This window comes from Talpa occidentalis, unplaced genomic scaffold (genome assembly GCF_014898055.3).
Source record: "Talpa occidentalis isolate TD23 unplaced genomic scaffold, MPIMG_talOcc4v2.1 talOcc4.15, whole genome shotgun sequence".
Classification (NCBI taxonomy): domain Eukaryota; kingdom Metazoa; phylum Chordata; class Mammalia; order Eulipotyphla; family Talpidae; genus Talpa; species Talpa occidentalis.
Genome location: NW_023601543.1, coordinates 85,668,324 through 85,685,168, shown reverse-complemented (window position 1 = coordinate 85,685,168; position 16,845 = coordinate 85,668,324). Strand labels below are relative to the sequence as shown.

Sequence of the window (16,845 nt, the reverse complement as noted above, 5' to 3'; positions counted from 1 at the left end):
GAGGCCATTTGGCCTGCAAGCCCCCAAATAGTCACTTTTATAGAAAAGGTGTGTAGCCCTGTGACTATAGCCTTGCCTGTCAATCCTGGCTGCCTTAGAATCACTTCTCCAAAAAGTCTAGGATGCTGCGCCACCCTCTAGACCTTCTGATCCCCAATCTTTCAGGTTGATTTTCATGCTCAGACAAGTCAAGAATCACTGCATCACATCCCACTGCCTTTAAAGCCCGTTGCCTTGAAAACACATTTCAGGCTGTGTTTGCATTTCTGTATGGGCTGTGAGACTGGATAAAGCCCCCCTCCCTGGCGCGCCCCCTCCCCCCCCCAGCTGAGGACTTCACAGGCTTTCACTACTATCAGAATCCCCTGGAGGGCTTGTTTGAACTCTGCCAGGGGGGTCTGACCCCTGAGGTCCTGACAAGCAGGCCGGGCGTGGGGCTGGTGAGCTGGCATGTCTAACAAGTGCAGGTGGTGTTGACGTTGCCTCTCTGCGAGCTCACTAGGCGGGGCGCTGTCCTGCACGGAAAGGGCTTGTGTCTCCAACGAGAGAAAGTCAAGGCCTGGGAGTCATGGGATGGGCTTGGGGACAGATTTATGGTCCGACTGCTGGGATTGTTCCAGACCACACTGTAAAATCTCACCCTTCTGCTCACCCACCTGCGTCCCCCCCTCCTTGCACCCCATCTGTAAGACTCGTCACCAAGCCATTCTTGTTCCCCATCGCCACTCCTGTGCAGGCTTTCTTTGATGGTGTTTTTTAAATCCCCCGGGGAATATTTTGAGACCATAAAATTACTATGAGGAACGGGAGGGGCGGGAAGGTGGATGGGAGAGCATTTCGGGGATAAAGGGAAATTCTGTCGCATAATAGTCTGCAAAGCAAGCTCAACACACAGTCCTTGGAATCGTGGATGCAGAATCACAAAATGATGAAGAGGCAACAGAGACAGGCAGAGACCGAGGGTCTTGGAACCACAAAAAATGATTTTATTTAGAACCAGAAAGTAACAGCAATCGAGAGACTAGTCTGGGCCGAGGGCTGGGCAGTGTGACTCAAGTACCAGCAATTGAATTTGTTCAGGTGGAAGGAGAGGCAGAAAGAGAACCAACTTTTCATTTCCGACTAAGCCGATCACGCCCAAAGCTTCCTGACAATTACCAGTGGCTTCCCATTCACACAGGCTTGGATGCTTTTCAGACTTTTATAACAATGTTGCCAAGATTTCTAAAAGCGGAGATTTTGAATTGGTGTCCCCCCTTTTAAAATACCAGACATGAAATCAGCCACAAGAAAGTAAAAGCCATTTGTGAGAGCTTTGCTTTCAAAACAAAACAAAACAAAACACCAAAGAACAAGAGTTAGTTTCTTCACTGCGGCACTATTGATGTTTTGGGCCAGATTGTTCTTTGCTTGGGGGCGGGGCTGTGCTGTGAGCTGGAGGGTGCCAGCAGCACCCTCGGCCTCGACCCACTACATGCCAGCAGCGCACCCGCCCCCACAGTCGGGACAATCAAACATGACTCCAGAAGTTACCAAATCGCTCCCCGGTTGGAAGCCTGGTCTAAGAGACATCCTCCCGACCCCCACTGTTGTCTTGGCGCCCTTTCTGACAGAAGGGCAGACCAGCTAGTCGACTTCCCAACGCCAAAAGCACATGTATGTGAACATACATGCGCGCGCCTCTTCAGACATCACATCTGGGCCTGGAGGCGAAACAAAATGCCACACTCCCCGGAGGGCGCTGGTTGCGTTTCTCAGGAAGTTTATGGTCAGTCTCTCAGTATCGCAATCAAACGCCTGTTTGTCACTCAGGCCGCGCCTCATCTCCAGCCGAAACGATCATCAGTATTCGTGGTCAGTTTTGGAAGTCATTTTCTTTTAAAGCTGGAAAGAAAATCACCCGGGCCCACTCTCGTCTTAGTCCATTTGGATTCCTACTTGCATGACGTGGCCACACTGGATCCGGGTTTCCTCATCTGTGTCCCCTGGCACGAGAGGTGCCGTGTTTGTGAGTCCTTTTAGGAGGACTGGTCACACAATTGGCGCGGCCCAGTGCAGAACGAAAATGCAGGCCCCTCGTTCCAAAGCGATTAAGAATTTCAAGATGGCGACAGCAGAGCATCCACGTGAGTGGGGGGGGCCCTCGGAGCCCCGGGGCCCCGGCACAGGGCACACACCCACGACGTCGCGCCTGCGGCCTGGCTGGCGCTGCATCCGTGCTGTTGGCTTCATCTCCTCGACACTGCCATCTCTTTCTTCCCCGAATCACAGTGTTTCCATGAAGTAAGGACCTCGAAAACAAAAGACTGTGACCCCCATCGTGGAAAGAATGGTACGGCAGCAACTGTTTACAGCATGTATTTCTCAAACTTTCAAAACAAATCCACACAGAAATCGTCTCCACATCATCACAGCAAGAAAGTGAACACGGCGGCCCCTCCCCACACACGCGCGTGCCCGCAAACAGGACGACATGGAATTAGTAACGCCACGCCACGATCCACACTATTTTTAAGTTATTAACAAAGAGTAAGAGTGAGTCTTCCACAACAAAATTATAACATAACAGTCCCTCTTGTCCTTAGAAAAAGAGCCCAAACATAACCGAAATGGCTTGCAGTGAGAACCGGACCAGTCACTTCTTTATACTGAAAAACTATTTACGGAAATAGCGTCATCATAAATGCGCTCATTAACGTCATAAGGCAAACTGTAGCATTTATTGGTACCTGGAGACTGTGATTTGAAAACTCAGGAGCTGAGTTTTAGATCCTATTTAAAACCTGTTAGTGTACAAAGTGCATTAAAATATCTGTTATCCAGCTACCAAAACCATCTGTAAAAATTACTGAGACACCCTTGCAGTTTATCCAAGGCAGGCAAGATGCACATTGTTTCCATAGTGTTAAAAAAAATCCCATCACGTTTCCAGAGAATGATTCCTTTTTTTCCCATTGAGGTGTCCATCTTTTCCATGTGAAACTGTCCTAAGTAGCTATCAAAATATTCATCTGGGTATAAATAATATAGTAAATATATAGAATCTATCTGTTAAGAAAAAGCAGAGCACCTGCTGTGAAGAGGATGGAGCCGCCCATGAAGTCCAGACTCGCCCTCACTCGGGTTGAGGCTGAAACCAGGGGTCGGCGGGCGGGTTTCGGGGAGACGGCTGATTTGGTTAAAAACGAAACAACTAGAAAGATGCTGGAGTCCAGCGGTCCATAGCCCCGATCCTGCTTGAGCCAATGAGACAGTGACAGCCGCCACGCCTCCCGTCCAGGTGGAACCGAGGCCAGATTCCAGGCCAGGCCCAGTAGAGAAAGCCTCTGTCCAGGCACCACCCAACGCACAGGGTCATTGGGCCGCGGATCCCACCAGACACTCCATGGGCAGGTTCTAGTAGCAGGTTCCAGTGTAGGAAGAAGAAGCTTGATTTTTTTTTTTTTGTCTTACAACTCTATGATAGACTATACTAGAATAAAAGGGACTTCTACGTCTTTCAAGATGTGCTTAATAAAGGTCTGTGTATGACTTTCGAGGCATGAACATGAGTGGGTAGTACTCAGGCAACGTCCCTTCATTACCGACTCATAAATATTAAATAGTGTGGGGTGAATTACATTTGGATGTGGTGTTTGTGGTCGGGCCACGTGCTGATATCCTGGGGCGCAGAATCAATTAAAGTGGTGCTGCCCGTAGTGACAGAAAACACTTACTTCCTCATCTCCAGAGACACAAGAAAAGTGATTCGGGGGAGGGGCACTAGGGCAACTAGCAAATGCAATGAAGAAATTTCACAGGCCTAAAGAAACTATTAAAAGGGAGAACGAAATAGACTTCGTTTGGGGGCAGAACCCTACCTCTGGGAAAACGCAAATCAGTCTGAATTTTTGAAGAATCAGTAGGATCCGGTGACCATTTCAATTGCAATCTCCTTCTTCCTGTTCTCGCGCTATCCTTAATCCTGGGAAAAGCAGGGCAAAAGATGGCCGGAGGCCTCAGACCTTTCTCTCCTGCGGCACCCACAGTCGGCAGGGCGGCCCGAGACTCAGCCGTGGCCGGCTGCAAGCGCCGGAGTCCATTCTTTCCATTTTTCTCTCTTGCTTTCCATCCTGGGTGACCCAATACACGTTTCTGACATCACAGTTAAAATACTTCAGAGTAGGAGAGCCTGTTTGCCTCCCCAGGAGGGTGGAAGCTAGTTTTCATTTTAAAAATAGTTGCGAATGCTGCTGTGCGTGGCCGAGGCAGCAGGGCCCGCGGAGGGCTCGGGGTGGAACAGCACGAAGTGAGAAGGTGGAACAGCCTGAAGTGAGAAGGTGGACAGGCGGAAGAAAACCACGAGAGAGTCGTCTTCTCGCCCGTAGACTGTGATGAAATAAAGGCTGCAGAGGGCTGGGAAGTTCGCGGGCCTCTAGAGGTGCAAAAGCAAAGAATTCCCAAGACTGAGGATGCTGGTTATGTTTCTTTTATAAATAATCTATAACTTTTCCTGTAAATACAAACAAATTTAAAGAAATGATTAAAGCCTGCACTTCATACAAAACACAGGTGGGGGGATGGCCAGATCTGAGTCCTATCTTAGCCTATTTCTGGACACTTTTTGGCGAGATTTCATCACACTCTGGAAGCTTGTGCTTTCTTTGTTCCCCAAATGGTGGCCACAACCTCCTCTATTCCCCAGAAAGCAGCGCCCCTGGGCCGGGCGCTCAGGGCAGCTGCTCCGTGCAGTCCAGGTGGTCCGGGATCGGAAGGCCAGTTATAATGGTCAGACATTTGTTCCACACGGTGAAGGTGGGGCACACGGGCTGCGAGAAGGCAATGTCGAAGGTGTAGAGGTGGATGGAGTTTAAAGCGTCGTAGAAGGCGATGGAGCCGTTATCATAGTCCAGCAGGATGCCGACACGCCGGAGGTGCGGGGCCGGCTCGATGGGGATCTCCTTGCTGTTGTGTCTCACCACCCAGTTATTGTGGCAGCGGCAGAGCGCCCAGGAAGCAGAGTTCTTCCCGATCCACTCATGCTTCGGGGCGGATTTGTAGGCCAGGCCGATGGCATACCTGCAGGGAGAGAGCAGCAGCAACACCTATGAGCCACGTGGCCCTTGGGGTCATGGAAATTGGTCCTCTGGGATCCCTGCTCACTGCCCTTAAGTGGGACCTCGGCAAGGACCCCCACACCTTCCAAACTCAGAGCCCGGGCACGGCCCCGCTGCTTTACCGCATTGCTGGTTGCAGTTCACATTTTACAAGAGAATTTGAACTCTGAGTTTTGTTGCCTTTTTTTCCTTTACCTCCACGAAGATCTACATAATGAATTCTCTAGACCTCTAGACCAGTCATCCAACAGAACTTTCTGCAATGGTTGAAATGTTCCACTCTGTTCAATACGGTAGCCACGAGCCACATGTGGCCACTGGGCCCTTGAGCTGTGACTGGTGGGACGGAGGAATGTGGCTACCATATTGGACAGCACAACCCCAGATTTTTCTTTTCGACCTTCTTCGAAAATTTTCAGTGGACTCTATGTCAGTTTCACGACTTGGCATGCACTTTGCAAAAAACAAGGGTGGAGGTAAATTCATGGGGGTAAATTGCTTGTCATCGCCCAGCCTGAATTTCCTCAGGGATAACAACAGTGTCCATCTCTAAGGGTTGTTTGAGCAGTAAAACATGTAAAATTTGGGGCACAAGGCCTGGATAGGATATTCAGGAGCTTTTATTTTAATATTTCTGCCTGATGACACATTCTAGTAAGTACCAAGGTCAGAATTTGAATCTAGGATGACTCAGAGGCCACGATCTTAAACGACACTCTCTAAAGCCATCTTTCCTCCCAACAAATCATAGACTTTATCAGGGCTAAGAGCCTGCCTGATTCTATTTCCCACCTCATTTTTAAGAAAAATTCTGAATCCTTTGTGCAGACGGAGATCTTAGTTATTCTAAATGTTCTCTCACCGATCAAAAATGAAATGTTATGAATTCTTTCTACAGTGTTCTAAGCTGCTTAATGTCTTTTTTCCCTGCTGAGGCATGCCTCTGTAATACTGGTAGCATTTCACAGTTACTAAGAGAAACAAGACCCATCACTCCTACTAAAGAGTGAATGACTCAGCGTTCAACTTTTAACACTGAGGAAAAACTTTATTGGTCTTTGATAAAATGAAAATAGTTTTTGAAAAATCAAGTGTTGGATTTAAAATCACTTTGAAAGTGATGTGTTCCAACAGTAAATGAGCCTGATGTGAATCGCTGAATTGAAGGAGGATGGAATCAATAACCCCTTAAACCCAGCGTTCGCCCGCCCTCTGGTCAGTCCTGCCCCGCGTTCCAGGAGCATGCTGGGTAGCATGTTCCAGTGCCCTTTCCAGGGGCAGTGGGGGCCAGGTTCTGCCACCATGACCCCCGGCACAAGAGTCCTAGTTCTACGTGGAGGAGTAGGCTCTTTTCTGGACAACAGGAAGCACAGGGGAGGTTCTGTGAGCTTCTGGGCCAGCTCCTGGCCTGCCTCCGGGCTGTGGCCTCTCGGGCACCCACAGGCCTTCGTGGCTCCCTGACTGGCAGTCACCCCCTCCCAGGGCTCCCTGGGAGCCTCTGCTTCCCTTCCTCTAGGTAGTACACCTAGAGTGGCTTCTGGGCCTCCGCCAAACCCTAACCGAGACTCTTTGGAAAGGTTTAGTTTTGCAGGTTTCGGTCAAGAGAAAGGCCTTCTCTTTGTCCCCTGGCAGACACCACTGCCATTTTTCAGAGAATTTGGAAGCAGCATTTGCATCACAAAATCGCCATATGTCTGCATTGTTTCCTTCTTGTGGCTGCACACCATCCTTCTTCTTTATTAAAGAACTTTGACATTTATTTCCCATCTGAACCTTAGCTGAACCCCCTCGGAAGTAGCTGCAGCAGGTACAACTGACTTCATTTAGTCATGGGGAAAACACAGAGAAGGTTAAAATTCGGGGCAAAATCCAGAATCTCGCCCCCTCCCCCTTGACTTCTGGCCTAGTAATCTTCGCGTGAACCCACGTTTCGTTAACACCATTTCATAAAACACCAAGTGCACATTAACAGCATTAAAGAGTAAGAAAATAAGTACGTGTCTAGTCCATTAAGCAAAGGAAAACACCATTATATTATCATTAATCTGGAAAAGTATGTACATATTTCCACTGAACTTGAAAGAGGTAATGTTCCATTAAGCGGCGCAGCGAGACTCGGAGAATTCAAACAGGGTAAAAATCATGTTTCTCAGAGCAATGTTAACATGCCCCATTGCACGGATCATAACATACATGTTAATTGAAAGTCAGGACTGTATTTCACCAGAAAATATATGTGTCCTGCGCTGCCACAAATCAACGTGTCGCCGGCATTTCATCGCAGGGTCACCTCCCAGCGCTGTTAACGACTTTCTACGTGAGATTTGTCCACAGTGGACAAAATCAGGTCTATAAAGAGCCGAAGCGTGGCAGTTAATTTGAGAACCTGCCCCCATCAGTGAGTCCTGACATCTGGAGGGCGCCGTGGAGGCGGTGCTGCTCCGTGTTGATGTAACTGACCGTGGTCTGCAGTTGCCCGCACTACTCATCTGTGGGAAGGAGTCACAGCGACTGGGTATCGTTTATCACGAGTGGTTAGCAGCAGGGTCGGCGCGGGGCTCCGCCCAGAGTATCGCTGCGTGTTCATCAACGAGCGATGTTTGCTCTTTTGCACCTGCGGAGACGCAGTGCTCTTTCTTTTGGGCTTTTGAACCAGTGCAGCTAAAAACTGAATTTGGGGGCTAAAAATGGGTTGAAGGGCCTCCCCGGTGGCGCAGTGGTTGAGCGCTGGGCTGCAAAGCTGCCCGCAGCCCCTGCAGCGCCTGTTCGATTCCTGGCCTCCGGGCAAGGGATCCCACATGGCGCGCAGACCTCTCCTGCCGCCCGCTGCCCCCCTCAGCAGTGTATTTGATAAGTCTGCCTGTTCTGCTCCCCGCTCTGGCTCTGGTGAATTCTCTCACCCTCCCACACTTCTGACTGTACCCAGTGCTTGTATAAATAAATAAATAAATAAATCTTTAACCAAAAAAAAAAAAAAAAAAGGTTGAAAATGCCAGTCTGACCCCAGGCCGAGTGGGCAGAAGGATGTGTCCTCCATCCTCTGGCTGCTGGAACAGAGCATACCCTGGGCAGCAAGGCTAACCACACACTGACTTGATGGGGGCATGTGGGTGCCCGTCCTGGGAGCAAGGGGAACCCCTGGCTTCTGATGTCGCTTCCTAGATTTCCACTGTCTAAAGACTCAGCCCCAATAAATGCATTGTGTACAGAGATTTGAAGTGAAAGGATTTATTTAAAACACATACGTGTAAGTAAGAAGACAAAAATACCACTGTCATCACACCCAGCACTTACAGGGTGCATAGTTTTGAGTCTTGGTTTTCTTTTTAAAGCCAGGAGTAAGCGATCCCTCATTAAACTGCTACTGTCAACCCTGAAGATAAATTCTAATCTTAGTTCTAGAAGAGGTAGTGTGGTGGTTAAGAACAGGCATCAACAACCACAACCCGGGGGGCAAACCCGGCCCGCTGCCTGTTCTTTTTTTTTTTAAGATTTATTTTTATTTATGTAAGAGCTGGGGTACAGGCCAGAGGCGCGAGAGGGTGAGAGGATTCACCAGAGACAGAGCGGGGAACAGAACAGGCAGATGGACAGAAGATACTGCTGAGGGGAGCAGCGGGCGAGACAGGAGAGGTCTGCCGTGCCACGTGGGAATCTCCCTGGCCGGTCAGAAACAGAACCAGTGCTGCGGAGGCTGCAGACACCTTCACAGCGCTGCGCTCAACCCGCTGCACCACCGGGGAGGCCCACTGCTGCTTGTTCTTATAAATGAACTTTTCTCTGGGCGCAGCAGCCCCATTGCTGGGCTTGTGGGCTGAGGCTGCTTTCCCAAGACAATAGTTACTGTGACAAAAATCATCCAGCGTGCAAATCCCACAACCTTGGCCCTCTGGCCCTTCACACATAGTGTCTGTGGACCCTGGTTAACAAGAACAAGTCTCCTCATTGCTGACTTCCTAACTCTGCCGCCTGTGTGCTCCGTGACCCTGGGCACGCGCCTCAGTCACCTCACCTATTAAATGGGTTGCTGGTACCTACCTCTTCAGGGTTCTGATGAGTATGTGAGTTACCATTTACAAAATGCTTGGGCCAGTGCCTGGAATACAGCTGTGCCCGATGAGGTTACAGAGAAGTAAAATGCTTCTTCCTTGACACTAGCAAGCAGGCACTGGTGAGACAGAGTGAAGGGTGCAGCGTGTGACTATGGAACAGGCAAGGTCAACTCTGTGCGGCCCACTTGGTAAGGTTAACTGATTCCAGTGTCCACTGCACCCTGACCTTTGCCCTTAGGCTTAGTCAACTCAGTGGGCTAAAGTGACTGTCCAGGACTAACAGACCTTTTGAAATGACTCCCAGCCTATGATCACTGTCTCCCCCACTCTCCAGCTCTCGGCTATTTTCAGTAATTGGCCCAGTCTGGATTCACAAAATGCACAAAGCAACAGAAAGGAGCGTCTGGTAATACCAAAGTGTAATGTTTTAGAGTAGGAATCGGTCCAGAGAGTTAATATTTTCGCACTCACGGACTATAGGATTCTGTTTTGACTCAACTCTGCTGCATGACTCCAAGGCAGCCACAGACAGCACGGAAAACAATGGGCGCGCCCTGTGTTCTCAGCAAGTTATATTTACAGCAGCAGGCAGGGGGCAGGTTTGACCCAAGGGCTGTTGCCCGCTGACACGTGTTTTAAAGCATGAAAGAGCCCGACCAGTTCAAAAAGGATGAAGAGACACACAGAACAGACCTGGCTCCAACCTACATCTTAAAGCGAAGCCCAGCTGAGATTGTTTGATCAGCGCACCCACCGATGCAGGTGTTAGTCATGATAAATGATTGCTCTTTGAAGCCAATGCTTTCGGGGTGGTTGTTACGCAGCACTACTGTAGCAGTAGTTGATTAATAAAACTTTTCTGCATATTATTTTCAAGATAGACCCTAGAACGGGCTGATGCTCTGACAAAGTACAGAGTGAGGTGTGCTGGTTTATGATAGATGATATATTACAGAACGGCCTACCATGTGCTTCCACTTATGACCACTTCCCAGTAGTGCCGGCCACTATCAATAAACACGTTTCCAGCTACTCCGTAGCTCCCTTGGCTGGTGAAGCGTTCAGGGGTGTGACTCTTCTTGGACGATGACTCATCACGCTCTACTGTCAAGTTATCATGGGACACTTTCAGCTTTCGATGTGCAGATTTGGGGTCCAGTTTAAATGGTTGGCCTGGAAACAAATTTACGAAACACAAAAAAGGAGAGGAACGAGTTTGTTAATTGTAACATGACCAATAACATATTTTCAGAATCAGAGTTAAAAAGCACAGTAATACAGTGTATGAACACGTCCTGGACGCGATAGGCTCCCCGCCTGTCCGTTCTAAGATAGGGGTCCAGAGGAGCTATGCTGATTATTCAATGATAGTATGGGCGAGGGTTAGCCGGATCATGTGGTTTAAGTTGCCCTCATGGATCCCGGCGGTGCACAAGTAGCACAGGTACATGCTGGCTGAAGAGCATCCCAAAAGGGAGGGGGAAATAAGGGCTTAATTGTCAACCATTTTCATGGTCAATCCAACTTCAAATGTGTTCATACTCAATAGATTTCAGACCAGAACGCAAACAAATCAAGCTCGTGGATTTTAATATACTCAAGAGTCTAAGGCTTACATTATTCTGATATTGTTCAAAAGTAAGCATACTCTCATGAGCGCAGTGTCCATAAAATTGTGTATTTTCAGCCCCCAAGATCGGGGGGCGGGGGGGAATGTGATCATAATGCCTGGATTTTCAACTCCCAGGCTTGTTTATATATGTAGAATAGGGTCCTCTCTTTCATTATTCACATGTGTATCTTGAAGATTTAACCGGCATAAAGTCTGGGCAGAGACACCTGAATGTCTTGTTGTGGCTGTGACGTCTTGAGGACTTGGTCTCGAGGACTGTCTATCACTCAGCACAGCATCGCACCCAGGGCATTTAGAGGCAGGCAATGAGTTGCCAGCTGACGCTAACACCGTGGTCTCCAAACTCCCCGGCCACTGGTGTGCTTCTGCCCACTATCCAGCTCCCAGACCATCACAGGAAAAAGCGGGTATGTTCCACTGTGGCAACGCACAACCTGGTTGAGAAGCCCACACAGCCAGCTCTGCTGTGGGTACTAAGTCACACGCACGCAGACCAAGGGATTGCCAGTAGTTGCCTCTTGGATACAAACATGACCCCAGCACCTCTGAAATCCTTTCTTTTAGATGACAGGCCGGCACGCCTTTCTGGCAAGGGGCCGGAGGGCAAATATTCTCAGCGAGGCTGGCCATGTGGTCCCTTCTGTGCCTGCTGAGCTGCTTTTGTCACTTGGAACCAGCCGCAGACAAGAGCTAAAGGAATAGGCGTGGCTCTGTGCCAATAAAACTTCATTTGCAAAAAATGGGCAGATGTAATTTGCTGTGGACAAATCTTACGTGGACAGGTTTCTGACCACATTCTGTCCACATCAAAGCAAAGCAGGGAACGGAAAAAATCCTCAAGTGCTGAGCAGGGAGTGACTTTTCTTTGAGACACTTGGATGATAAAGTGTAGTTTAATTTTGGCTTGTTATTTAAACCTCTGAGGTTGCAACACATATAAATTGCATTTTCCAAAGGAGATTTATAAGAATTAAACTATATTTAATGAGCAAGCATTCTTAAGACTTCTGCTGTATTGTTTCAAATGTAATAAACTTTACTTCTCTATAAATTTTGGCTTGTCTTGTAAAATAATGTCCTCAGGAATGATCATGCCAGCAACTGTGAGGGTTAGAGTGTGAACTAAGGTAAGAAGCATATAAAGTCAGTTTTGCTTATACTAGTTAAATTTTCAAAGGTGGGAGAGAGAATGTGTGTAAAAATAATTGCATACTAATGGGAAGATTAGGAAGAAATTCTATAAGGGCATCCAGTGTTGAAGCTGAAGGCTGGGCTCTGCTTGCTGTCCTTCCCATGAAGATGATCAGCTTATTAGAGCCCCCCCGAAAGCTTGGCCTTGTCACGGCGGGCTACATCCAGCTTGCCTCACTGCAGACTCTCACCCAAACATGCACAGAGTCAGCCCAAGCTCCTGCATCCTCAGTAAGCAAATCCACCAGTGCCCCAGAACCATTTCTCAAATAAATCACCACCCACTCTGTCCATGTCCAAGGCTTTTGCTTCAACAAGGACAAATTAGTTCAAGGGACACAAGTGTTGTTTGCAGAAGTAAATGGATTCACTGTAACATCTGTATGCGTGAGGGGTTGTCGAATTACAGCCTGCAAATCAACAGTCTATTGCCTGTCTGTTAATAAAGCTTTATTAAAACGCCATCACACCCACTAGTTTCTGTGTCATCTATGGCCGGCTGTGCGCTAAAGTGAGGGAGCTGAATAACTGTGACCTACACAGCCCCAAATATTTACTATTTGGCTCGTTACAGAAAAAGCTTGCCAACACTTGTATATAACTTGATAACATAAATATTCGTATTCCCACCAGGACCCCGCTGGGATTATTTGTTTTAAAAATGAAGTCTGAAATGCAGAGAGGTTAATGGCCTCATAGCCCCCAGGGGACCAAGTGAAATACACTGGATTTCACTTGGTCCCCTGGGGCCCAAGCTCTTGAATTGCTTTTTGAGGCCCTCAGCGAGGCTTGAGACAGAGGCAAGGAAGAGAAAAGGGCACGGGGCAGCGGGAAGGCCAGCAGACACCTACTGTTTGTCTTCAACTTCCCAGGCTCGCTGCTGCGGCTGCCCGCCTGGTTGATGGCCTTGACGATGAAGATGTACTTGGTGCCGCTCTGCAGACCGTGCACCGTGTAGTGGTTCTGCTTGATGTTGGGCACAATCATCCAGCTATCAGCCGAGTTGCACAGACCTGCAAAGCCAAGCAGAAGTGGTGCAGTTCTTTGGTATAAGCCAAAGCAACACGCGTCTAACGTGGGCTCGTTTGCACCGTGAGCGCCTGTCACTCCTGCGGGCGACCACCAGGAACCTTGCATACTCGGGGCTCGGGCGGCCTGCAGTAGGAGGCCAGCCTGTGTTTATTATTATTTATTCCAATTGTGTGCCTTGATGGAAAAACCACTTAAAATGATTGCACTGCAACTTCTGTTCAGGAATAAGAGCAGCCGAGGCCTTTCTCGCAGGGATCTTACCTACTGAAGACGTGTAGGGCGTGTGATAAGGTGCTGCGGGGCATGAAAAGGAAGGGGCAGGTAATGCCGATACCTCTGCCTCACCCCCGTCTGCACGGTGAGGGTCATGCACGTAGCATAGTATCTATTTTGAGACTCACAGAAGGTAAGAAGAGACCGGAGTCCTATGCAAGAGGTGGACTTCACTAATGTAGAAGGAATAGGTTCCATTTCTGCCTCAAACCCCTCGCCCTGCCCTAGATCCAGGCCTCAGTGACTTTGTAACTGTCCCCTCTAAAGAGGTGGGCAGAGTTCCTTGTCACCTGGCTCTGGGTGTGGCCACGGGACTTGCTTTGGCCAACAGGAAGAGCCACGGGACAACGAGCCAGATGCAAGAATGGGCGTGACAAGGTCTGAGAGTTTCTATGACCCTATGACCCTCTTGTGCCGCGGCTGTTGCCACGCCGAGAACATGCCACAGAGAGTTTGCTGGTCCTAAGAGGACAAGAGACATGGAATAGCTCTACTGCCCGGCCAAGGCCAAGGCCAAGGCCCAGCCGAGAGGAGCGGGAGGTCAGCAGAGGTCGGCGACTCCAACCAACTTCCAACAGGGGAGCTAAGAAAATGCTCCCAGGGGTGCCAGCCCACAGGTGACCCAGCACTCCCGTGCCTCAGTGGCCAGACTCAGAGCCGGTTCCTGAGAGAACCCGGGGCAGCAGCGCCTCCAGCCACATGGGCTCCATGTGGGGCTTGGGGAAGCATCCCCAGGGCGCTGAGCAGCTGCATCCCTGCACGGCTGGGTTCGGAGCAGAGTGGGCTGCTGCTCGGGCGGCCTTCTGCAGGATGTGGGTTAGGGGGCAGGCTGCGGATTTACGATGCTTGGAAGAACATGTAGGAAAAAGGAAGCCTGTTTTGCTCTGCAGCTGGCTGATGCTGAAAACATCTCCTTGGTACTGGGCCCAGCTCGCCTCTCTCCCCTCCGCAGCCATCAATCTCCACTCTCACGGAACCTTTTCCCAGCCCCTGGCGACGGTGCTGTCAGGGCATTTCCTGCCTCTGGTGAGTTTCCTTCACCGGTTCTTGGTAGAGGGCTGGGCCCCTGCACTTCCTGAGGGCTCCAGACTCATCTCCCCTCCTTTCCTCAGGGTGGATTTGCAAGTCAAAGGGTGAGTCCTTTTGATCTCCAGGAACATATGACCGAACCACACTCCCTAGAAGCAAGCCCTTCATCCCGTTTTGTTCTCACCTCTTCGAGAAGCAAATAAAACCTTTCCACAGAAAGAAACTCACATCGAAGACCCCCAGCAACCCACACATATTTGCATAGCATTTCAAGCTCTTCACACCACCAGATAAGTCTGGAATCCTACTAAATACTTTCTCCAACTTCGCGTCGCCTCGCTCCTGGTCTTCTTTCGGTCCAGAGGAACGGAATCGTGTCCTGTCGGTGGTAAACATTTCTCTCACTCGATTTGTATTTGGGACACCTAGTCGTTCCAGGCACACTTTCATTTCCTCCTGTGGACATTTTCACAGAGGACAAAGCCAGCACCAAGCAAGGAAACAAGGTGAGACTCGCGGAAGGTCTGAGTGTTTGAAGATGTCGGGGCTACCGGGGGGTGCCCCACCCCACCCTCTTTTCCGCATTCTTACTTGGATATGATCCAGGAAAACCTCCACAGTAACACGGGACTCCCCCACTGCATATTCCTTTTGGTATTTTCTCGCCTCACCTTTTCCTTGCACACAGCTGGAATCAATGCCATATTTCCGGACAGTGCCCGGCCACGTAGCAGGTTTTGATGCAACCCAAGAAGGGTCACTTTGAACTCTGAGCTCTGGACCCCAAGAAGCCTATAACTCACTCTAGATGTTTGATGATAGCATCGCAATAGTAATTACACAAGCACAGCTCCCTGTTCTGTTGCCTCGGGTAATCGCTCAAACTCAGCGAGGCGCACGGCCGCATCAGAGAGATCTATCAGAGCCGCTGCTTTACACTGTTCCTGCTTAATTGCATATGTTGCAATAAAACGACTACTGTGGTCAAAGAAAGCAAATGTAAAAATGTTTCAATAAACTTTACATCACTGTACAACCCCAAAGCAGGGTTTAATGTGGTGGGGGAATGCGCTCAGCGACATCACAGAGCAGATGTCTGAAATTGCTGCAAACTGCCACTTGGCCTACAACCCAGCCTTAACCCAACAAAAATGATTTAATGTTTCAGAAACCCTTTCCAACCAAAAAAGGGACTCTGACTACCCTGGTTATTTTGAAGAGGCCCCTCATGTTTTCCTTGAATATTAAAAGAACAAAAGTACTTGTGGGGTAGTGAAATGTGATCGGATGGCTTTACACTGGCACAAGCTACTTTCCTGAGTGCTAGCAACCATTTAGGCTCACATTTATGCTATTATTACTGCCAGGGTCATAATTGAGAAGCTGATTAAAAATGCCAAGAAAGCAACATCGACCGTTTTCTTTTGGGGGCTGGAGTAAGTGGGGTACCCCAGAGTACACCATTATTGCATTGCTAGTGTTGGTCGGGGGCCAGCGCCACTTAACTTTTTGCATATGGCGCCAAGCGCCAGACTCTGCCCTGAGACCCCACTGAGTCGGGACTGTTGACCAGGTTTTATTCATCTCTTTATGAAACACCCACATAACCATCCTGACCGAAACTTTACTTTTCTTCAAATTTGTTTTCAATCATCTTTGAGGGTGTTCCAATATTCACCTTTTCCAGCGCAGCTTGAAGTATTAAAACAACGATGGAACGTGGAAGATAATTGGCTCATAACAAAACTGAATTGAGGTTTTCAATTTTGTGCATTCCTTTCCTCCTTCCTAATGGCTCAGAAGCATGACGCTACATCACGCCGCTCATCACCAGATCCTAATGACATGTGGGCTGTGAGCCCTGCGTGGCAACGTCATCTTGCAGTAAAACATTACCCAACACGGATGCCCTTTGGAGACTCTGCACACGGACTTCCAGCATCTCTTGTATCTTTGAACAGATTGGACAGCAGTGAACATTCTTTTCGTTCTTTGCCATAAAAATAGTGTACGCTTAAGAACTTCCACGAATGTTTTTAAAATGACTAGAATAAATATAGAGAACTACTTCGCCATGAAGGCTTGAAGAAATGCATCTTTTGACTTTGGCTAATAAAAACAGGCTGCTGGGAAAAGGCCCCAATTTAAGATTTTAAATGATGTATTAAAAGTAGTTTTGGAAAAAAACATGGAAAGCATTGTAAGATTAAATACGTATCCACATATTAGGAAGCAATTCATTAACATCTGCAGTCATAAGCCTGCTGATAAAAATGAAAAATGAATTAGGTCATGAATTTTGCATTTCAATGTATGATTTTGATTAGTGAGAGCCATTTTATAAGATTCAAAAGCTCCCGAGGTCTTATCTAATTCTCCCTCACTAAAATCAGTTGAAAGCAACGAACTAGAATTTATTATGAAGAATGAAAGAATCGCAAGCTAGAGACTGTAAAAGATTTCCTAGTGGCACACAGAGCAAGAGCCAGCTTTTAAGCATTATGTGTTCTAATTTCCATTTTAGTTTTATCATTAGATC

At 48.5% G+C, this 16,845-nt stretch overlaps 1 protein-coding gene across 6 annotated transcripts in view; it reads right to left on the bottom strand.

Annotated features, from left to right (window-relative positions):
* Nucleotides 1-932: 932 nt before the first annotated feature.
* MID1 (midline 1) overlaps nt 933-16,845 on the bottom strand; it is a 338,728-nt gene continuing 322,815 nt past the window's right edge. For 5 of the 6 annotated variants that reach the window (XM_054695859.1, XM_054695858.1, XM_037512723.2 and 2 more), the window contains exons 8-10: nt 12,824-12,985; nt 10,114-10,321; nt 933-5,058 (exon numbers count right to left, since the gene is read on the bottom strand). In XM_054695859.1, coding sequence (XP_054551834.1) covers nt 4,710-5,058; nt 10,114-10,321; nt 12,824-12,985 — 719 coding nt within the window. In that variant the 3' untranslated portion in view covers nt 933-4,709. Of the gene's footprint in view, nt 5,059-10,109; nt 10,322-12,823; nt 12,986-16,845 lie in introns of those variants that run through there. The other variant, XM_054695860.1, reaches the window with a different exon arrangement.